At 40.3% G+C, this 23924-nt stretch overlaps 1 protein-coding gene across 1 annotated transcript in view; it reads left to right on the plus strand.

The window, feature by feature from the left end:
- PDE8B (phosphodiesterase 8B) overlaps nt 1-23924 on the plus strand; it is a 79562-nt gene that overhangs the window by 21693 nt on the left and 33945 nt on the right. The window contains exons 3-8 of the mRNA XM_056323816.1: nt 9959-9995; nt 11858-11864; nt 14851-14910; nt 19671-19861; nt 21221-21280; nt 23157-23214. Coding sequence (XP_056179791.1) covers nt 9959-9995; nt 11858-11864; nt 14851-14910; nt 19671-19861; nt 21221-21280; nt 23157-23214 — 413 coding nt within the window. The remainder of the gene's footprint in view (nt 1-9958; nt 9996-11857; nt 11865-14850; nt 14911-19670; nt 19862-21220; nt 21281-23156; nt 23215-23924) is intronic.

Here is a 23924-nt window from a genome sequence, read left to right on the forward strand (position 1 = left end):
ATTTAATTTGTTTTATTGGTGGTTGTACTGTGTATTTGCAATTTGGACTTGTTGGGTTTTGTTTATTTTTTTAATAGAGTTTCTAGATGTAATTCTAAGTCATATCTTGTGGATAATAAAAATTTAATGAAAAGGCCAGACTGGTTGGCTCCAGCTGCCTGTCCCCAGACTCACACAATCAAGACAGAAGAACTGCGAAGAAAACACTGGCAGTGTGAAGGAGCAGGGAAGAGAGAACATTATGTCTTCAAACAAAGCAAGGAACACACTATTCTTTACCAGAGCTTATTTTGTAAAATGGAGATCAAAGTTCACAGCTGAGTTTTTTCTAAGTGAAAGGTGATTCAGAAATCTTCAATAAGTGACTAGTGCTCATCGGAATTTCTTTGTCCTGGGTTGGTTTTTTTTTGCTTTTCTGTGTTCCAGCAGGAGAAATATAGTTGGGTTTAGGCTGAGATAATACATAGGTGCCTGACGGTAGCTGGCAAAGGAAGGCCTAAACAGACCTTGCTGAACCAGGAAGAAGTTCTTTCCAGCTGTGCCCAGCTGGGATAAGGAGTAAGAGGAAGTGGTACTAAGCCAAAACTCTTGATGATGGCATCCATTGTGCATCTCTGAAGAAGAAGCCTGCTAACCACTCCAGCTTAAGGTTGATACTGACAGGTAGTAGCATCTGCATTGAATAGTGCTGGAGAAATGGTAGACTAAAAACATATTTTGTACCTTGGGTCAAAAAGTTGTCTACCTTTTAACCCTTGGAGTGGAGTCCATAATACCTATGTGTGCAACTGGAAACTGGTATTTGAGGGTGCTGCTTCTGGCTGCTCTCCAGCTATTGACAGGCATAATCTTAGTGGGTTTGAAGGCAAGGGAGGACCTTGAATTCAGCTCAATCTTAATTTGTTCACTTTCAGTAAAAAACTGTATTGTTCATGTTAGATAAACAGTGGTAGTCAAGACAACTGAAATTTTCTCCTTCAGTCAGAAACCAATTAGGTTATCTACTACTGTAACAGCAGTGTTAAATTAATTGAGAACACACTGTTTCTTGTCAAAATCTCCCTGAGCTGAAAAGTCCTCCAACGAACAGCAGCCAAAGCCAGCAGTATATTGAATGAAGATTAAGGAGACAGATTGCCCTTTTCTAGTAGAAGTAGATTGGTGGAAAACTCCTGAATATTCACATATTAAAATATTTCACTTCTTCCTTTGCTGATTTCCAGGAGGAATTTCAAATATGGTAAATGTCTTCCAGCAAACTTCTGCTGACATTGCAGAGCCCTGGAAGTATGCCCCCACGACCCAGCACAGAAGTAGGACCTGAAATTTGTTTTGGCAGCACCTTCTACATAAGGTGGAGGGAGCTGAACAGTCTTTAGAGCAAATGCTGAGCTGGCAGCGCCTCAGGTATATGCAGACAAGTTCCAGATGTTTTTTCTTAGTTTTTGGAAGGCAAAGTTAATTTTACTTTTTAAAATTATTGTTTAATGGCAGACTAATAGTATGCTTCCTAAGTTATGAGTATTGCCTAGACCAAGAGCTGATGGAAGATCAGGATTATTTAGCTAGCAGCTTGTTGCAAATTAACGTTCTAGCTGTTTCCGTTCATACTCATATAATCATACTACCTGAATCTTCTAGTATTGAAACTCACTTCTTATCTTCTTGTATCAATTTCAATAGGCAGGAACAATAGGTCTGCCACTTTTATTATCTTTTCTTGGGCAAGAGCAAAGAGCCTTATGCAACAGACAGAAAAGAGGGCAGATGGAGGAGGATCTCTCCCTGTGCCTCTTTTAACCTGTAAATAAGGGGCTTCTGCATTGAGGTTATGTTGCTACTGATGCACTTCACAGTGACGCCGAGCCTACCTCTGGTAAATTTTGTTCAACTGCTTTTTGAACACCTCTTCCAGTGGCCTGATAATTTAAGTGGAAGCATCATATTTCTTGTATTGTGAAGACTATCAATGAGTCATTCTTCATTCAGCTCTGCACCATTCATGATTTCATAGATGCCTGCTGTGTTCCTTAGTTATCTCTCTTCCTGGCAGAAGCAATCTAGTATTTTTAGTTCTCTGAAGATGTCTTGGAATATCTATGATTATTCTTGTTGCTTTCTCTTCAGTTTTTCTAGGTTTAGTTAACTTATCTTAAGGAAAACAGAAGATGATGTACAGCATTGAAACTGTGGGTTCACCATAAAGTTACATGGCAGCATAAAGTTTTGTTTGGCTCTTTGCTTCTACCCCACACTGGTTGCTTTTTTGACTAGCCGAACATACAAAGATGAAAATAAAACAAAAATTTAAATCTTTCTATGTCTATAGTTTTGGATTTTGCTCTCTCCTAAACACCAGTGTATGTATTTCTGAAACTGTTCAGGCTTTAGTTGCTCTGTTTTTCACTAAGATTGGCGTAAGGACATTTGACAGGATTCTCCAGTAATGTGCATGACTCTTGCTCTTACAAAGATGAGAATGGACAGTAACGACAAATGGATTTACAGAAAGAGGTCTCACCGTGCCAAGATCCACAAGTCTTGGGCAAATTTTATTTACTTTGACAGATGTGTGGAAGTTTGTTTTCTCCATGCCTCTTCACACTGAAAGGACATTAGCATAACTTACTTGCCATGCGTACTTAGTGAAATAAAATGTGTGTGCTAACAAAATAAATTCACTTTCAGAGAAACTTCTGTTAGAAAAGTCAGTATTCAAAATAAACCCAGTGTCACTGGGGACTGCATTCTGTAATTGGTTTTCTCTCCAGAGGTCTAAAAATTTTGCTGTTTGTGACATGAGTCTGTCTCTTAATCTGTGTGTTGTTGGATTAAAAGAAGCCATCATTTTTTAACTTGCCATAATAGTTATACTGAGAGTTACTGAATTTTCATATCTCTGAAGGAATCCATGGGGTCTGTGCAATGTTCACTTTTGAAAGTACTTCAAAGTGAAATTCATTTGCATGTTTAAAATAAAAGGGCCAATTTCATCTGAATTTACTCAAAATTACAGGCAGGGGAAAGAAGTGAAAAAAAATCAGGACTACGTTATGCAGGATATTTCTCTTACCCAGAAGCTCCGAAGTTAAAGCACTTGTGGATTTTAATTCCTTTCCTGTCAGTACAGGCTGGGAGGTGGGGCAAAGGCATGGTTGACCTGATCTAGCATTATGATAGCACCACTTGGAGGGCTTAGATGACCTTCAGGGGTCCCTTCAAGCCAACAGTTTTGTGATTTTTGTTTTATTTTTACTTATTGGTGATTCACTGATCATCACTAGACATGAGTGAGGTCCTTCTTCCTATTCAGGTTCCGAGTACCTGGAGGGTAGGGGAGGGTTCCTACTGCTGTAGACCTTGAGGTGCTGTAGCTAGTCAGTGGAGAAAGGTATGCTCTTAATTTATGTGTCCTGCTGCTTTGTGAGCAGGAACACCTAGCCAAAATACCGGTGGAAATCAATGCATTAGGTTTTTGCCATGACTGACTCCCCTAATTAGGAAAAAATGCTACAGAGTGTTCTTTGCTTTTTCAATGTTTGGTGGGATTTTCTCCTTTTGTAACAAATTAACAGCATCTGTGAATAAGAAACTAAGGTTGAAGAGATACCTTGCCACAGCCAGTTTGGTTTCTCAAATTTTATATTACTATGGTATAGAAATCCAGCCAATTCTAAGCAATTGTACTTCTAAACTTCTACATAAACACAAGAATAAGTAATGTAAAGAGGAGTTATGCTTAATGCAAAGAGGAATAAATCCTTAGTGTTCTCATCAAAAGGTAGGAAGTAAGTCAGCTATGCTGTATGTTTCTTGTTTCTATAGACTTGCAAGTAAAACATTGACCAGAAAACCCATTAATGAATATAATTTTTTTTTCCTTAAAATCAATTCTGAATTTAGAGTGAGAAAGACAGGATGCATCTGCCCTGGTTTCATCTGAGATAGAGTTAATTTTCTTCTTAGTAGCCGGCACAGTGCTCTGTTTTGGATTTATCATGAGAATAGTGTCAATAACGCACTGATGCTTTCGTTGTTGACAAGTAGTGCTTACCCTAAGTCAGGGACTTTTCAGTTTCCCATGCTCTGCCAGTGAGCACAAGAAGCTGGGAGGGAGCATGGCCAGGAGAGCTGACCCAAACTAGCCAAAGGGATGTTCCATACTGTAGAACATCATGCTGAGTGTATAAACTGGGGGGGGCTGGCTGGGAGTGGGCCGATCGCTGCTTGGGGACTGGCTGGGCATCGGCCAGTGGGTGGTGAGCAGCTGTATTGTGCATCGTTTTTCTTGAGTTTTATTCCTCTCTGTTATCTCTGTTTCCATCATCATTGTTATTATTATTATTATATTTTACTTGATTTCAGTTACTAAATTGTTCTTATCTCAACCCATGGGGCTTACCTTTTTCCAGTTCTCCTCCCCACCCCACTGAGGGAGGGAGGGAGCAGCTGCATGGTACTTGGTTGCCAGCTGCAGTTAAAGCACGACAGCGTTGAAGATAGAATTTCTTGAAAGAAAAATGTTTGATATCAGACTGTGATGCAGCATTTTGTAATTTGATGTCTTCCTGGTGTATATTTTACACATTCAAATTATTTTACAACATTTTTTGTTATACTGTTTTTTAATCTCATTGGCATAAATACTTAACTGACAGTGAGTACACTCATAATGACAGCTATACCTTTTGGGACTTGTGCCCTTCTCAGGTAACGTGAATAGCTGGCAAGTATCTGAGCCACCTCTCTGGGCACTCTGCTTTTGAATGAGAGATGTGGGTAGTAGATCTGGGGATGTGGACCATTTATTGCTCTGCTGTAGGGTGTGGGTGAAGGAGAAAGAAAGATTGCCAGAACCCAGCAGGCATAATGACCAGGAGTTCACAAGGAACATAAATCTGAAACTGCTGAACTACTAACTGTGTCACCTGTTCTTTAAACTGATCTTGGTGCCAGAGAAGTGAAAATTGGATAATGACACTTTAGTCTTCCTTTAGAGGGTACCGAAGATCACCTAGGAATTGCATTTTGTTGCCATACTGGGCAAGACACTATGTCTGGAGAAAAAATGTAGCGCAAGTAGATTTGAAGGTAATTGGGTAGCAGGACCTGCTGCAGAACAGTTAGCCTTGCTTTTTCTGTAAGGAAAGCGTAGGCTGAGATGAGCTATCAGCGTCAAGCTTAGGCAGTGTAAGGGACAGTATCACTATGTGCTTGCCCTGTTTTTGCATTTTTTGGTTTGTCGTCTGCTTTTGGCCACTTCTGGAGACAGGACGTTGGGCTGAGGTTGGTTGGTCTGACTGATTTTTGGTTGTTCCTCACAAAGCTTCTAAAAATGACATGGGAATGTGTTTAAAAATCTCTCTGGAGATTTGTGAATTTTTATTAAGGGGTGTCCTAATCAACTGTGTTCAACCAACTGTAACATGGACACCGTATCTATTCTGTGCCAGCATCAAGATCCAGAATTGTGGTACTGGTCTTAGGACTAATGTGCAGATCATGAGCCTTGAATCCATGTAAGAAAAATGTGCGGGGGGAGAAACTGCATGTACAAACCTTTAGGATTGATTCCAGACTCTGTTGGAAGCCTTAATCTGTGATTTATGTGAATGAAAGGAACATGGACTACTCTTTATGGGTTGTGGAGTTTTTGTAGCCTATCTTCACTTGACAGGTCTCAAAGCCAAAGTTGCTGCTGTGAGCAGAGTTGAAGACCAGTCAACAATGGGAGCTGGTATGCCAAATAACAAAATAATGGCCAAACTAGTGTATTTTCTACTTGGTTGTTCTACTTCCTATTATGATAATGTTTTCATAAGGAAGCTGCTACCACAATGTGAACCGAGTGCAAAAAGTCCTAATATAATATTCTTTCTTTAGTTATCATTTTTATCATGCACACATTTGTTATATCAGAGCTCACATAATTATTTTACAAGTGTCAGCTTGCTTGTTCAAGAGATTGCCTAAAGTGGCTTGCAACTTGACACTGGTACCTTTTTATCCCCCTCGAGGATATTTTTTTCTCTTAAGGATGATCTGATGTTTGTGACCTGTTTTTCCTAGCTGCCCTTTGTTCCCCTTCTCTTCCCCATGTCTTTCAGAGGTTTACCTGCATCCCATTGGCTTGCTTTTCTTCCCTTACCACTGATTTTAGATTGAAACAGCAAGATTATACCATTACTACTGTCTGTAATTGCTTAAAAATAGATTAATTATGTTGCAGGGGGGAAAGGAGTGAGAAATAGAGAAGAAACAAGTCTGTGTTTTCAAATACTTACTTTTCTAGTTTCTTACTGGAAACACAAGCCAGGAAACCATGTAGAGTGGAGTAAGGATGAAGAAGCGAGAAAGAAATCTTAACATCTGTTACTGAGGCTGACTCTGCTCAGACAGATCTTTGCAGCTTTACACAAAAGCAATTGTAGGAGCAGGTTCTGAGAACCAAACTCAAAAAGCAACTTAAGCATCCAATATACTACCAACTGTGTAATTCACAGAAATTCAACTTTAGCCATTTGATCCTTAGAATTTGAAGCTTTTACGAGGACTTCTGCTTATCTCCAGAAGCGCTACCAATTTCAGCTGTACTAAGATCTGCAGTCTTGGCACATACTTCACAGGGAAGAATATGTGGAGTTCACAGCTGGAAACATTTGTAAGGCAAGGGTGGTCATGGAAGGGAAGACTCTTCTTCCCCTTGACTTTCTTCCTCACCCTCACAAGTTTTCATTTCCCTTGTATGCAGTGACAAAGCTTCAACTGGAAGCATTGAGAGGGCTTCTTCCCAATTCTGTTTGCTTTTGGGAAGCAAAAGAACCAGTTGCAGGTTTGTGAGCTCTACCCTTGAGCTAGGGACATGCAGGTACAGCAGAGCCTGCCAGATCTGCGTGTCTTTTGGATTTGGGTCCATTTTATTGATTGTGTATATAGTGTTTTCATGCTATGTGCCTTAGTGTGTGTTGTCCTGAGCTAAGGATTTGGCCCAGTTGAGTAGTTGTATGTGTGATAGCTATGTGAGTAAAAGGCATATTTTATTTTCCCCCCCAAGGGAATTTTGAGGTCTGTTGCTTGTCAACAAAACCACATATAGTACCTGGAAGAGGAGAACCCCATTAGTTCTGTTGCTTATACCTATGGGAAGAGTACACTCAAAACTACAGAGTAAAATTTTCTTGACATATAGGTAAGCTTTAAGTGATTAAATCATTAGACTGGGAAAATGCTACACTGCATGAATTTAAACTAAGATGCAAATATATCACAGGCCTCCTAAATGAGTGCTAAATTAGTATATTAAGGAAAAAAACCTATGCTTATCTTGGACCTTTATACTGTTTAATAATCTTCTCCTTGGAGTATGCTGTAAAAATTGTTTTGATTCTCGGGGGTTTTACAGCATTAACTTATTTGAGGTGCCACATTTTAAATAACACTTTCTTAAAAACAGAAAGCATTCTGAAATGTAACTGAAAGTTTTGAAAAACAGACCTAAACTCCAAACAGTCAGATCCCACTTGCCTCAATCTGGAGTGGTATAATTATGGAGAAGAGAGGAGTTTTCAAAACATTCCAATTGCCTATAAGGAGAGCTTGGTTCTGATTGTGCTTTCTACAGTAACAAGAGCTAAACTGACTCCTGGAAATGTTAGAAAATACCACTTTTTTGCAAGGTTTATAAAAATTTAGGGCTGTACTTTTAATATAATAATATTCTGAAAAAAATTTGGTTGTACTTTCCATCCTATTGTAAAAAATTTTTTACTCTAATGGTTTGTGCAAAATATGTGTGGGTGTTGGTTCTGTCCTTTTTTTGCTTTTATTTAAGGTAGAAATTCCATTAACATTTTCTTGAGCAGAAAAAGCATAAAGTGAGATAAAAAATTTTAGTCAAGAATCCAAATATGGAGGTAGTATTTGAAAGAATAAACCTACAAAGTGATAAAAAAGTTGCAAGTGTTAGTTTTTTATGCATATGCTGGCCCTGGATGTGTTTGGTTTTCAACAAAGCAAATGAGTATTGTGTAAAAGACCAGGGCACGGCTGTGGAAGGGCTATACAACACAAACTGAAAATGGCTTTGCTGCCTGTAACAGCCTGTAACTGTTGATTGTTTACAGCAGCACACATGAGAGGAGTGAGACAGTGTTGCAAGAGTGACACCACCATATCTACAAGCCATCTAAATAATTGGGGGCATGGCTTTTGGGGTTACTTTTTGCAAAAATGCAGAGATCGTGAAAACCTGGAAACTTGAAAACTCAACAGCCAGGGTGCACAGACTGAAATCCCAGGCAAAGGGATCGGGGACAACTCACACAGGGATAAGAAACAGGCTGGGAAAGGTCTTCAGAGAGAAGATAGGTTTGTTTGCATCCCTTTAATTTTGTTTTCTCTTTTGCTGTCATCTGCAGAGAAGATTTTGTCAGTGCCTTCTGCATCCTTCTGCAAGTTGAATGTAAGCTTGGCAAGTTTTCCTATGTCACAATTAAAGAGAAGGATGCTGTAATAATATGCAGGCAAAATAAGAGAGCAGGATGAAAAGACTGCAGGTGGTTGAGAAGGAAAGGCCACATTTTATAGATAACATAGAATAAGCAAGATTTAGAAAGAGCCAGGGTGGGAGGATTTAAGTTAAGCTCAAGGGGATGATGACTTACGAATTGTGGCTATGAGCAGAGGTTTGGTGGCAGTTCTCACAGTGACGGAGGGAAGGCTGCAGATAGAGGTTCATGGGGGAGACATGGATTTGGAAGTGGGTTTTGCCTGAAATGGCAACTAGACACATGCATAGGGAAAAGCTGAAATTTCTGTTGCTGAAAGTGGAAAGAGGTCTGGAACAGGGGTATAGTCCTCAGTGGAGCTGTGGTTTTGGAACAAATCGTTTGTTTCTTGCAATCAAGAAAATGAAGAAAAAACCCAGAATGAAATCTAGGTTTCCTGTTCCAAGTAAATGGGCTTTTAGGTCAGTATTTCTAAGGCACACTCCCTGCAGTGATAGATGTGAAAGGAAAAACTGTCTTAGGTCTTTGCCAGGGTTAGAGGATCTTCTATGGAAGGACATTCTGAAGGTGTGAAGAGAGAAGTAGAAAGGGTCTTGGGGTGAAGGAGATTTCTGAAAGCCAATATCAGCCTAGATTTCAAACAATAACGTGTCAGTGGTGTGAAAGGCAGCTGATGGGGGCATGGGAGAGGCCTGCAGAGTACTGCAGAGCTTTGACTTGAGAAACACTTAGCGACTTCTCTTTGACTGGAGTGCAGAGAACCTGAGTTCAATACAGTTAAGGAAGGAAAGGAATGAGACCCTGAAACTGAAGCCTACATAATTTTGTGGTCTTAGCAGTAGATGGCATACAGCCAGTTATTTCCAGGGTGTTACCACAGATGGAAGCCTGTGTAAAGGTTACTGATGCGTTGAGGGTCTGCAGTGGCCCTGGGTTCTTGGTTCCAGGCACCCCACAGAAAGTTTGTACCTGCTGGTTTTGAGAATATTTGTGACCTACAGAGAGCTTATGTCACACATTGTAAATCGGCTAGGTCTTCAAAATGCATACATGTATTTTTTTACCAGTTCCTGTGTATCTGATGTGTCAGGCTTTTGTTACGGGTGCTTGCAGAGTTTGCAGTGGCCGAGTCAACAAAGACGAAGCCTGATTTCTTCTAAATGTTATGTGTGTTTGATCATTACATTGGCCTTAGAGTTGAGCTCTCCAGCTGTGCGGTGCCCCTCTGGGCTCCTTGGGACGCTGGCCGCTGGCTGGCGTGATGCAGCAGCAGCCTGTGGAGCAGTGTGTGTTGGCGGCCCTCTAGTGGGGGCCGGGGCAGCGAAAGGGTGTGAGCAGCTGGGAAGGCGGAAGCACAAGTCAGCTGGAAGGCACAGCAAGGGGAGAATAAAAAAAAAAAACAACCAAAAAAAACCCAAACAAAAACCAGAACTTGACAACAGAGGTGGCAGAGAGTGTGCTCCGTGAGAAAGAGTTGGGAGCGTATCTGTGCCGGTGGGTGGAGAGGATGGACAGGGGCAGCCAGTCAAATGAATGAGTTGAGGAAAGAACGTGTCTGGAAAAGCCATGGAGGTCAGGCCAAAAGACATCTAGCTCAGGACCAAGTCCCCAGCAGGAGGAATGTGTAGTGATCTATCCTGTTTATTCTCTCAGCTCTTCATAGCTTACCTTTTAGGGGCTTCTTGAGTCAGTGGTGGCATCTTTGTGAAAAGAGCTCTTAATTTTTCTCCTGTAAATCTGTCCCTTCTTTAACATACACAAATTGCTATACAGGTCAAGTGATGTTTCCTGTGACAGCTGAAGCTGGCAAAGAAGCATGAGGAGACTCCAAACAGAGAAAGTTTTAACAGGCTTAGTGTTAAGCTGTAGAAAAATGCCAGTGGGTGGGAGCCGAATGGATCAGGAGTGATAAAAAATTTAAAAAAAAGAGGAGGACTGGGATATAGTTCTAAGACAAGACCAAAAAGAAGAAGGGGAGGGAGAGAGGGACGGAACATTGCTGAACAGCGGAACAGGAGCTGGACACCCTGGTCAGGTGTGTTGTAGCAAGAAGAGGAGCAGGACACAAGCTCCAGGCCAGCGATGCTGGAGAACAGCTGTGGGGCCTGTGTCTCAGAGGGGAATTCAAGCAAGATTAAGACCATTGTGGAGGTCACACATGGTTATAATCCTTTTCAAGACTGCAATTTGACCAGCAGGAAATGGGAAAGGACTTGAGGTTGACAATAGTGGTGTAATAATTGAATATGGAAATGATAATAGCCAAAGGATGAGCTTAGGTGTCAGCCTTTACCAGTGGTGTAGATGGGGAAAGCTGAGCTGGAGAGAAATGCAAACGAGCTCTAGCAAAGGTGGAGAGATGGAGCCAGGAGAGCACAGTGGTGCAGTGGGAGCTGGGTTGAAAAGAGAGTCCTTTCACCCACTTACCAAACCAAAAGGGCAGAGGTCAGAAAAAATGCTACAAACGTGAGGGAAGGGATGCATCAGCATGGGAATAACTAAAGGGGAAAGAAGATATAAAAGGTAAGGGGAAGGACCGCTGAGTGCAAAAGGGTGTCCGTAGGGACCTTGGCGCCTGTGCAGTTCTTCTCAATTGGCACATCCATCCTGACCTTTGCTGGAGGCTGAACTCACCAACACCTTTGCTTCACTGCTTGGTTGGCTCTAGTTGCTGTTGTTGCTCTGGGGCAACGAAGAATTCAAGATTTTGCTGTACTAATTAGTCATTGTTTTGGTTGTGTTACTAATTGTTGATGATTCATAAACTGCAGGGGCTGTAAGTCTGCAGGCATATGGGGGGGTAAATACTTTTGTATTAGTGATTTAAGAGGGCGGAACTTTAATGAAGTGGTAAATACATTTTGCTTAATGGTACTGCTATGATAGTAAGGTAGTTGATGATCACTGATGTAGATGAAAACATACAATTTAAGAAAGTACCATTGACTTTGTCTTTATTTATTTGATTAATAGCTGATTCCTGTGGAGATTACCTAGGGGATTAGAATAATAATGGAGAGAATACCAGGCAGCTTAAAATGTTAAAACAAAAATTTCTTCACTATTTTTAAGCTTTTTCTTTTCCCAAATGTTTAGTTTATTTATGATTTCTTTGCTCCCAACCCTGTGTCTGTTCCTCTGCCCACTGAAGTCACGGATTTTCTCACTGGCCTCTTTGGAACCAGGCTTGTCTCCACATGTTTTGCCAGAAAGGTTTGTCATAAGCTACCATACTAATTGATTTAGGTTGCAGATCTATTAGCAGTCCTTCCTGACAGTCAATCAAATAATGGGATTTATTTAAATGGGAAATCATCAGCAACGAGATACTTAAGTCAGGAAATGAGCAGACATATGGTCATGGTATCACTAATATGCAATGTCCATATGGTCAGATTCTTCTGGGAGTTAGGAAGATGTGGAATTAGTTACTTCAGGCCAAGGAGAAATCCGTAGGACATTTGTGAAGGCCAGGCACCCATGTCATTATTCTCGCTGGCTTCTCTAGCTGTGTTTTGAAAGAGAAAAGTGAGACAATCACTGTACCCAGAGCAATTTGGGCATAGAAATCCAAGGGACTGATTAAGCTTGTAAAACAAAACTCAGAACTCCAAGTCCAGGAAGGAGAATTTCAGACATACTTTTTGCTCTATCTGATGGGAAGGTTTGATAATCCTTCCTATGCTGAGGTTCACTACCAGCCTTAATTTGGGGGTCCCACCTGATACCGTGCATTGTGTAAGTAATGAAGTTGAGCCACTGAGAGACTTTGTTGTACGTGGCAGTATTTCAGATATAGCAGCACCTTTCCTATATCCCTGTGTGGTTCTGACCCTATCATATCTGCACAGAGCAGGATGGGGACAAGTTCACCTACGCTGGAGCTCTCAGATTTTTCTAATACTCATGAAGCTACTGTTGGCAAAGGCAGGACACACTGAAACTGCGAGGGGGAAAGAGGGAGAGACTATGATTTTTATGTCCCTCTATTCAGGTATTTTCTATTCATGAGGCTGATGCAGAAGCGTCAGGGACAGAAAACCTGAGTCACAGCTGTGTGGGTTGTTGTTGGTTTTGTTTTAAAATACCTAGGCTAAAGAAGTGGGTATTCTATAAAGTAATCTCTGTAAAGGGATTGATAGACTTGCCTTTATCAACGTCTTAGACACAGTTATTCTATCTTGTACAAAACAGAATAATTAAAGCTGAATATCCTCTGAAGCGGTGGAAAAGTAGAAGGCCTTAATTTACAGCATCAGTTCCCTAGTACCATGAATAAATGGATAATAAAATAAATATCTGTGTCCTAACTGTCTTTTGTGAAGGATCCCAGGCTCTTGATCAATATATTCCGGAACAGTTGTAGCTGTACATTGTGAAAAATAAGCTTTTGCAGTGATGCTGACCCAAGTCTGTTGTGTATTTGTACAGATTTGACTAATGAGACCACTTTAAAACTTTTTTTAAAAAATCAAAGTGAGTCATGATAAAAAAATGTACTTAAGAGTTTCCTATATACCACTGGAGTGTGAATTTGCTGGTTTTCTTTTTTGGTGGGCGGGGGAAGAAGAGTTGGGAACTTTCAGAGGACTGTTTCTCTAACCTTACTCATAACTCATGGTTGATGATGGGTGCTAAATTTCATTTCTATTCTGATACACATACTGGCATTAAATTACATTCTCCTGTGGCAGAAGCTCAAGTGGGAAGTGAAGCTTTTGTGTGAGAAAAGGAGAGGTTAACTACACTTATATTGGGGGCAGTTTTTGCTTTGGAAAACAGTGGCAGGCTTTGTAGTTTAATCTTTGGACTGCTGCCTGTTACCACCTTCTGACGTACATTGCAGGGCTGAGAAGAATCGATGCTCAGCGGCGCATGAAAGTTCAATGTGTCAGTTGTAGCTATACACAATGCCACTGTCTCACATGTAGGCAAGGCTGTTAATACTTAACACAGTATTGCATTCTCTAAGGAAATAAGTTGCATGCTGGTAACTTCATCTAGTTTGAATGTTTATACACATTCCTTTGAAAAATACTAGATTTAAGAATAAGGTAATACCTGGACAAAAGGCTTAAACTAATGAGCACCACAGAGCAAAATGCTGCAGAAATAAGGCTCCAGGATTCCAGTGTGTCAGGGAACGGTCCTGGGAATCTGCCTACAATCACAGCTTTGTTCAGGTTACATGTCTCACAGGGTGATTGCTTTAACTCACCTGCACCAGGCACCTGGGGTAACTGGTACCAGGAGAGCAGAGACTCTGCCCTTTTGGAGTTTGCTAACTTGCACATAATCCAGGGGTCCTCAAACTACGGCCCGCAGGCTTTATACGGCCCACCAGGGTCCTCAATCCAGCCCCCAGTATTTACAGAACCCTCCCCGCCGGGGGTTGGGGGGGGAACGAAGCAGCCGCAGATGACTGCCTGCCACTGCATCTGCGCACCGGCCCCCTGGTTAAACAGTTTGAGGACCCCTGACATAATCCTCCATACTCATGTCAGTAATAAAACATTAAACTCAGTGTTTTAAAGGTTCAAAGACTCTTTTATTTAAGAACATGCATCTATGGGAGGACATAAGTATTGTTCAGTTGCTTAACAACCTGTAGCTAATGGTCTGCAGTGAAACAAATCGGTAGTATACAGGAGAGGTATATTGAAATGTATCAAAACACAAAAAGTATTGAGGTAGTCCAACTCCTAGGAAATATGGCAACAAAGCAGACACAGCCAATGTCTGCTGGCTTTCTTTCAGTAGCTTCAAATTATGATTACCTCCATCCTCTGAAAATGTCATGGCTTACATGGTAGCAATGTTTGTTCTTGCAAACTAAAGGCTATGGTTCTGGAAAACAATTTTAAATCTGCAATCCAAACAAGTTCTCTTGTCTGAAAAGTCATACTTTTTCTAACCAAACTTATTAAAATATTATTGAATATATGTCACAAGACCTTTAATACAAGTTCTGTCTTCCATTCCAATGAATAAGGCAATTTTTGGCCAGAAAAAGTAGCTTTCTGTAGTCTTAAGCAAGATACAAGTTCTTCTGTGTAACCAAGGTACTTTGTGGGGAAAGAGGGGAAAGGAAGTGATGTTGCTTGTTTCCTTATTTAAAAAACTGTCATTTTTAACTTAGAGGCAAATAAAACAAAATTAGGAGTTTGATAAAATACGTTCATAAAAGATACAGTTCAGAGCAACTAAATTAAGGCAGCTAGTCATATGCCTGCCTGCCTTTGAAAATCTTTCATAGTTCTTTTTGATCTTTCTTTCTTGCATGTAAAATGCTATCTTATTAAGAACCAGACTGGAAACAAATGTCTGTATTACTCTTCTTTAGCAGGCTTCAACTACAGAAGTACAAATTGGGCCCATGAGACTGACACAAGATCCAGTTCAGGTAAGATGCTCTTTCAGTTTCTTGATACAGTCAATTCAGTGTTACAGGAGAAGAAATTTAAGTTCAATCCCTATAGTTAAGTATAGTGTTTTCATTTTCCTTGTGCAAGGACTGTGAGATGGTTAATTGGTGTTCTGGTTTATCTGATTGCTTGTGAAGATGTCTACAAGCAAATTAACTTGGTAAACAAGGTGCTCTAGGTTTCCATTAATGTCAAATAATTCCTTTTATGTGTCCTGTCAATAGGAGTGTGTGTGTATGTGCATTAGCAGGGGAAAAAGCTGCCTCTCTGGATGTTAAAAACTGTTCAGTTCTGATATAGCAAAGAAGAAAGCTCCATTATAAAGTTTAGGTACTTGCTGAGTTTTGCTGGGTTTTGCACAACAGAACAGAGAACTGTGCTTTTACAGGTCACCAACCCAAGAAATCACACCACCTCCAACAAGACAGGTTGAACTTCAGCTTAAGGACCAACAGCTCTCACCCGTACTTGCTTCTGTTTCTGTACATTTTGTTCCTGTGCCAGTAAACAGATGGACAAGCCTTATTTTTTTTAGCTTATAGTGGGTGTTAGAGCTCTCAGATGATAGGAAATTAAAAACCTGTAGTTTTTAACATTGTTCTAGTGATACAGCTTTCATTTGAATTAACTTTTTGGGTCACTTAACTCTAAAATACAAAGGCATTTAGTCACCAGCCATCTTTTCTGTTTTATTTTTTCTTTTTTCCCCATATTTGGCTATGAAAGGAAAAACCCACATGTGGAAGAAATGCTGTTCTCGAAAATAAATCGTGTATATGCATCATAAAGCTTTACTTTTTTTTTTTTTCCTCTATTAAGCATTCAGTCTTAATGATTACTTGATCTGATAAAACTGTTTAGATTATAAGAAAACTGTGGAGCTGTGGCTTCAGCAGTAGACCAGTCATCGGTTTTGCAAGGAATTTCAGCATAAAGAAGCATGGAACTCTTCACAGAAAAATGTTCTTTAGACAGTGATCGTCTTCAGAAAGATAGTCAAGCAGATATTTAACAAATACAAATACTCTCAGTGTTTATGACAGGATTTCACTTCGCAGAAACTGGATTTGCCAAAATATCATAGTACCAGTGTTAGTTGTTATAAGTTAAGATTTTTTATATAAGAAGGGAAAGTGGGGGTTTTGTTGTTTTTAGAAGTGTTTGACATTCTTTTGGTATCTTGTCAGGTGTGAATGTTATTTTGTCCCTACGTTACACAAGTGAGACTCTATGGTGCTACCATAGAGGACCTTAAGCAGAAAGCAGACCTTAAGTAAAACCATTAACCAAAGAGTTTTCCATGAAGATACTGCCATACACTAGCTTATTTACAGTAAAGGGAAACACTTTATGTAAACCAGACTCCTTTGTTTGTGGAACAAGTCACATTACCTCCGCTGATTTGGCAAGTATTCCACACATCCATGCATTTAAAAAATGTGTGTTAATCTTTTCTTCCCTCTTAACAATGGAGTGATGTGTTTCTCTGTGCAGTGCAAACAGCTACTGAATATCACATTTTAAATGTGTATTTGTTGGTGCTTAATCATGTTCACAGTTGTCTGATAAGTCAATTTAGTTTGTTAAAACAATTGCTACCCGGGTTTTTTCTTAGCAATGTTCATTTTGTTCTGCTGTTTTATGCCATTGTGAGACACCTGTGCCAACCTCGAATCGGCCTGTATTTTTTATCTGGCAGGTGATCTTACTTGTGACTGTGACCTGCCATAAACAATTTAATAGATTTCTCATTGGACTTTACGTGTTGGAGAACAAATCTGGTTTGTTTTGTACTAGACTGTGACCCAGGTGCTGCTGGCCTGAAGGGACAAGGGGAAGGATCCAAAGCAAACCTACCAGCTCCAACCCTCTAAACACCCCCACATGCAGCTTGCATGTCTGCCCTGATTTTGTCCAGAGGCTTGCAGATAGGCATGGTTTCATTCTGAGACTTTAGAAATGACCATGATAGATGTACATGTAAATGTGCTTTCTCCAGAGGACACAGGAGAAAGGTGGTTTTTCTAAATGTTTAGTGCACATAGAAAAGCTGCCTCATCCTTTACCAGGGCCAATAAGGGTTTGGATGTGTCCTCCATCCAAATACTGCATTTTCTCACCTCTTAGGACGTTCATTGGCCATCACTTCTTTCACAGCATTGACATCAAACTCCATTTCTGTTCTGATGATGTTAATCTTCCCTGTTGAGCTGCAAATGAAGCATGATGATGCACAGCATTTTACTGCTCGACCATGCCAATTTTCCATGTAACAAGAGCTCTTCCCTAACTTAATTCAGAGCCACTATGTGTTTTCCACCTTAAAACTCTCTTGCTGGGGTACAGTAACATATAAATAATTAAATACCTTTATTTTTACTTCTTAAGTTGCTTTTTGTAATTTTTTGAGTTTCATTGTGGTATCCTATGTGTCTGTACTTAGCTGGTATCTCTTGTTTTATTTTGAGCTCTTTAAAACAAATTTATGACTGTTTTCTGTATTTGTATGATAAACTGGAAGCAAGACATGCAATAGTTGTGTGAAACCAATACTTATAAACATGTTAAAAATTCCAATACACCACCAAAAAATGTGTCTCCTCAGAAGTCCACTGTGCTCCTAAACTAGGGTAGCAAGCAGTAAAATGATCTTTTTATGGTTACACTGACAAATTATACACCAAAAAATAGCTACATGGGATTTTTTGCCAAGAAACACAGATTGAATTCAAGCTTTTCCTTCACAGTGTTGTTTACGTAAAGTCTTATATTTTTATCTTGACTTTGAGAGCGTATCTTGCAATATACTTCTAGTTACATTATGTTTTGACGGCTTATAGGAAGCTTCATACAAAAGTTAATGAGAAAACATGGTAGTAATGCTTAAAAAACCTTTTAAAGTTAATATTCTCAGAAGGATCCACACACTGGTAATTAGCTACCAGTGGGAGATTGGGTGGTTTAATTAAGCTCCACTGTTTTACAGTTGGTAAATGATTACATTTTGCAATCCTTTATTTCCAAACTGGGAGTGTTGAGAGAGGTAAGATATAAAATGTGCCCCCCCCCCCCCCCCCCAAACCATTTTCTAAACCATATTGTACCAATCAAACTAGGAACAAAATAAAACTAATAGCAGTTGAAATCGAACACAAGATTGTATCAGAGTAGGGACTTTACCTGAGTACCTGCAGACAAAGTCTGCAGCTCAACCATGTCACTGTTTTCCAACACTTCAACGGCTGGAAAATAATCAGGGGTTAGGTAGAGTGACAACAGTTACCTTGGAGGTTAAACGTCAGTAACCCAAATCTGCTTATTGTTAACTGCAAATTAATATACTCTTTTTAATAAACTGGAACTTCTTAAGCTACTTCTTAATATTTAAGGAAATTCTGAGCATATAATTTTCTTCCACCGTTTAATGAAACTTTGACTGGTTGTCCAGCCACAGTAATACTAATTGATTTGTTTGTTGTATAGAATTCAACAATCCAGACAGGTCGAGATAAGAGAAAAGTTATGGTCACCTTTTCTAGCTTCTAGACTAACGATGCTGAATTTCACGTGGTGACACCACAGCTGCATAGAGCAGCACAGATGAAAGGTTGTTGACCCTTTCTTACGGGCATTTGAGGAAAAATGTTGCATATTTTGCTCAGACAGGTTGTTTTGGTGAAGTCAGGGGGTGGCTTCTGTTTGTGAAACCAACAGGATTTATACATAGACTGTTCTCTGGCGGCTGCCCTGTGCAACTTGAATAGCTGCGGATAAATATTTGACTTTTTGAGGCCTTTCTTTTTCACGGCATGTTTGCACTGAATTAACCTTTTTCTTCCTCTGCCACGCAGGGTTGGCATGGTTAGTGATCAGTTGCTATGGTAAATATGTGCAAATTGTGAAAGGATTGTCTGCGTGATTTGTGTTCCTGGCTGTATGATTTGTACACTGATAGCCTATGTGTTACAGGGCAATGATGAAAAATGTGTTCTTTCCTAAAAACTCTCTTTCACACAAGAAGTGCACAAATACAGCTGTTTTCAGCCTATATTGAGTTTCAGTTAGCAAACAGACTGCATCCTACCTCATCTTGTGTGAGCAGTTCCTTAAGTCCTCATCTGAAGTTGTTAAAACTACCTCATATATTTACATCATTAGGGACAATTTATTGGGTAAAAATTGTGGTATTTGAATCAGGGGTTTTTTCCCCCTGCCTGGCCCTGTCCATACCTGCTTGTCTGTTGCTTTCAGTTTTGAAAGATTATGGGTTAGCTCCATTTTGCTGTACATGAAAGGAGAAATAATGAACAAAACTGTGTTAACAGTTTGTCCCTGAAGAGCAATAATTAGGCAGTTACATTTCAGACAGTTTGTTACACTTGAAAGTGTGTGTAGCAGGGATGGCCTGATGAGACTGGCAATGATGTTTGAACACCTACCCACCCACACTGTGTGGCTGCTGATTGAATTTGAACATGAGTTAGAAGAGACTCATCGTCTGGCAGCTGGTTTTGTCCTAAGTATCAGTCCTATGCAGTTAACTATTGATTATCTATTGATAATCACTCTACCTGTTAAGAAAGTTGTGCTGCTGCATCAGCTGGTTTAGTCTGTAGTTCAGTCTTCCCACTTTAGAAGTAGATTCAGCTTTCATATAGCAGAAGCATTTAAGGTTTGCACCATGCAGAGAACTATTCTGTATGTTTAATGTGGTGCTGCTGTTCTGCATGTTTTGCAGGTTTTGCTGATCTTTGCAAAAGAAGACAACCAAAGTGATGGTTTCTGGTGGGCTTGTGACAGAGCTGGGTACAGGTGCAATATTGCCCGGACTCCAGAGTCAGCGCTTGAATGTTTTCTTGATAAGCACCAGGAAATAATTGTTATAGATCACAGGAACTCCAGATATTTTGATGCAGAAGGTATCTGCAGGTAACCTAAACCTTATACTTCTCTTGCACTTCAGAATATATTGTACAAAACCAAACCTTCTGATTTAAAAACAAACAAACAAACAAACAAAAACCAACCAACCAAACAACAACAACCAAAAAGAAAAAGAAAACAAGTGCAAACTGAAAACTGTAGTAACATGGAAGTTTGGAGATTGGGGCCAGGAGGTTTGTGTACAGCTGTAAGAAAAGAACAATATGAAAAATACACTTTTGGCAAAGCTGAATTGTAGAATTGTCTCTTTAGGTTGTGGGTTTCTATCAGACTGTAAGCCAGAGCTGTTGTGAAATTATTCCCTACTGTCTGTGCCTGTTTCTTTCCTGGGTTACTGCTGCAGCAAAATCTGAAGCTGCAGGGCTTCAAGGGAATGTCTTTGTCCACCGGGTCAGGCACCGCCAGCTCTTCACAGAAGTTCACATCAGTTTTCTGGTCCACCTGACTCTGTCTTAGCAGCTCTAAGGTGGCAAGCACTTAGTATTGGAATTCTTTGCTAAAATATGCTGTTTCAGCTGAAGTGTACATATTGTACCATACATCACACCGTGCTTCTCAGTCCATCGTGAGCTGAAATTTGCCATGTTTATGACAAGAAGCATTTTAAAGCTCAGATACTTGTGCTGATGGAAGTTCTTTTAAAAGACCAGGAAATAAATATAAAAACTGTTTGTTCAGGACAGTGTGACATGGTTGAAAAAAGTTATCTTTAGCCAGTAAAAGCTTAATGGAGTGTTCTTCTGATAGCTGGTTGTATTTTTTTCAGTTTCTCAATAATAGGTAAAGTGGTAACATTTTGATTATTCAGTATTTCATAAATGATAGTCTGTCATACACATTTGCTATACCATCTTTTCTTGCTTGCATGCCCCAAAAGCACTTCCCAGCCTCTAAAGAAAATTCTACGGTATCTAGAAGGATCATGGTAAATATGGGAGAACGTTGTGGAGATTCTTGTTTAAATTTGCTAACGGGTACTGAAAAGGCATTGTATAGACTGACCTTTCTGAGCCCATGCACTCAGGGCAGTCTGTCCAAATAAGCCAAGTAAACCAAAAACCAAGCACAAACCTTTTCTAGGCTATAAGAGTGGATTTGAAGAGCTGCTGGTTCATGCTCTGTGTTTTTGGAGCTCTTGCCTCCTCTTCATTGTGCTGAGCAAAATCCGAGGAATCTGGTAGCAAAATGGATATGGATCATCTAAGTGAGGATAGGTAGGGTTTGGCAGTGTGATATCCTAGTTTCTAGCCTCTAGTTCTGGTTTTCATTTATACTTTCTGTGAACATACTCAGATTAACACTGAGAAAGGATGTGCTGTAACTAAGAAATTTTTGTTTCCTCAGGTCTATTCGTGCCACAAAACCATCAGAGCACACTGTAATACTTGCTGTTGTACCACGCACGTGAGTATTACTGTTTTGTGAAAGATTTTTATTTTACTTTGTAAGAAAGTTATGTATAATTGTTATCTAATAATAAAGTATCTTACTAGCAAGCCTTACAGAATAAGTTTAATACTCTTTTACTTGAACTATGTTAGTGATGTTTTATGTGGCCTATTTAAGTATTTGATACTACACCTATCACCTTCAGAGGATTCTAATGTAATGACTTCTATACTAAGAAAAATTAGAATTCTGTGTCTTGGTTTCTAAAGAAAAAAACCCAGAAAGCTGTGTATTATTTTCTGAAGGAGATAACTGGATCAAATAACACACTGTGGTTATTAGGGAACTGGGTAATGGAGTAAAATTCAATCATTCTGCTACTAAACTTGCCAGAATGTTGTCATGAAATCCTCATTCAGTAATTCATATCCCATGTATTCAGGCAGAATTCTTACTGGCTTAAATATATTTTTATCAGATACCTTCAAAAAAAGAGACCTTTCCTGTCTTTGTTAAAACTCCTGCACAGTATTGAATCAATTCTAATTTTATTCATTTCCTAGCTTAATTAAAATACTAGGAAATAGAGTGGCAGGAGAACTATTTCTGCCAAGATTAAAAACAGACTAAGTTTGCTGCTGAGCAAGACTACAATTTTTTTCACATTTTACTTAATAACAGTTTTTTAGATTCTTCTTATAGGATATCACAGCATGTCATTTATCTTCTTTGTGCTCTTTTTGTGGTGCCCTTGTGTGTCTGTGAACAAACACAGGACTTCTGTAGAGTATCTGTCAGGTTTGCTGTAGGACTAACTATCAGACTGTAGTAATAGCTGCAAACAGCTATAAAAGAAGACTATGGCATCAGCTTTTGCAATAGTGTGGGGTTATATATGTATTTTATGAAAGAATGTTCTCACTGCATTCATTATGGTTAGGTAAGTACGTCCAATTGATACCATCTCTTGGTATCAATTCTTGTTCTTGAACGTTATGTGACCATACAACATAGCAGTTCTATTTGATATCTTTCTCAATGATCTGGACAAGGGGATCGAGTGCACCCTCAGTAAGCTTGCAGATGACACCAAGCTGGGCAGCAGCGCTGATCTGCAGGAGGGCAGGAGGCTCTGCAGAGGGGTCTGGACATGCCGCACCGATGGGCCGAGGCCAGCTGGATGAGGTTCAAGAAGGCTCCGTGCCGGGTCCTGCACCTGGGTCACACCAGCCCCACACAGCGCTACAGGCTGGGGCAGAGCGGCTGGAAAGGGCCTGGTGGGAAAGGGCCTGGGGGTGCTGGTCGGCAGCCGGCTGGGCATGAGCCAGCAGTGTGCCCAGGTGGCCAAGGAGGCCAGCAGCACCCTGGCTTGTGTCAGGAGCAGTGTGGCCAGCAGGGCAAGGGAAGGGACTGTCCCCCTGCACTGGGCACTGGTGAGGCTGCACCTCGAACCCTGTGTTCAGGTTTGGGCCCCTCACTGCAGGCGGGATGTAGAGGGGCTGCAGCGTGTCCAGGGAAGGGCAACGGGGCTGGGGAAGGGTCTGGAGCACACCTGCCTGAAAGGAGGTTGTAGGCAGGCAGGAGTTGGTCTCTTCTCCCAAGTAACAAGCCACAGGACAAGAAGAAACGGCCTCAAGTTGCACCAGGGGAGGTTTAGATTGGATATTAGGAAAAATTCCTTGACCAAAAAGGGTTGTCAAGGATTGGAAGAGGCTGTCCAGGGACGTGGTTGAGTCACCATCCCTGGAGTTATTTAAAAGACACATAGATGTGGTGCTTCAGGACATGGTTTAGTGGTGGACTTGGCAGTGCTAGGGTAACAGTTGGACTAATGATCTTAAGAGTCCTGTCCAATTAAACGATTATATGATTCTATGATTTTGTTTTGTAGATCTGCTGACCAAGAAGAGATTTCTGTTCTTCCCCTTCTTAATGCAGGCTTTGATAGGGTATGTATAAATTACATATTTGATGTAGTAACCATGACTACTTTGTAAATTACAGACACTTCTACTTCCTCAAATTGAAAACTATAAATTTGCTTCTGTCAAAAACTGATGAGAAACCTGTGGCAGTTGATCAGGTATTCTTTTCTTTTCGACAGTGTATCCAAGAAGTGTATGAAATAAGAGAATCTGTGATCTAGATAATCCTTCCAGAACAAGCAGAAATACTGAGATTAACTTCTTGTGGTCTGGGTGGGTGGTGGGTGGCTTTTGTTTATGACTGCATTAAAAAAACAGTGATGGGAGACCTGATTAACGTGCTACATATCACGGCATGCTGGTTAGTCACTGGGACATCTCTGTGTGCCTCAGACTGCTGGGATTCCTCTTCTAAAGGGACTACAATCCTAGTCCGGCTCCTCCTGATGTGAAAAATAATTTTATTCTTTTTTTCCTGAGGTCTGTTGTGTTGACTTGCACTCGTTCTTCACAGGACAGCATTAGAGTCTCTCCTGTACAGGCAGCAGAAGGGAATATAAGATACTTGTTCATAGTATTTCTCAAAACAGCTTTGCAGGAGAGAGCAGAAAGGCAGGAGTTCTTGGCTCTAAAAATCTAGGTTCAGTTGCTCACCCTACTGAGTTCGGTGTCTGAGCGAACTCATATTTAGCTTGAGTTTCTTTACAAAGCAGAATGTGCACCCGAGTCACAGC

The sequence above is a fragment of the Falco biarmicus genome, chromosome Z (genome assembly GCF_023638135.1).
Source record: "Falco biarmicus isolate bFalBia1 chromosome Z, bFalBia1.pri, whole genome shotgun sequence".
Classification (NCBI taxonomy): domain Eukaryota; kingdom Metazoa; phylum Chordata; class Aves; order Falconiformes; family Falconidae; genus Falco; species Falco biarmicus.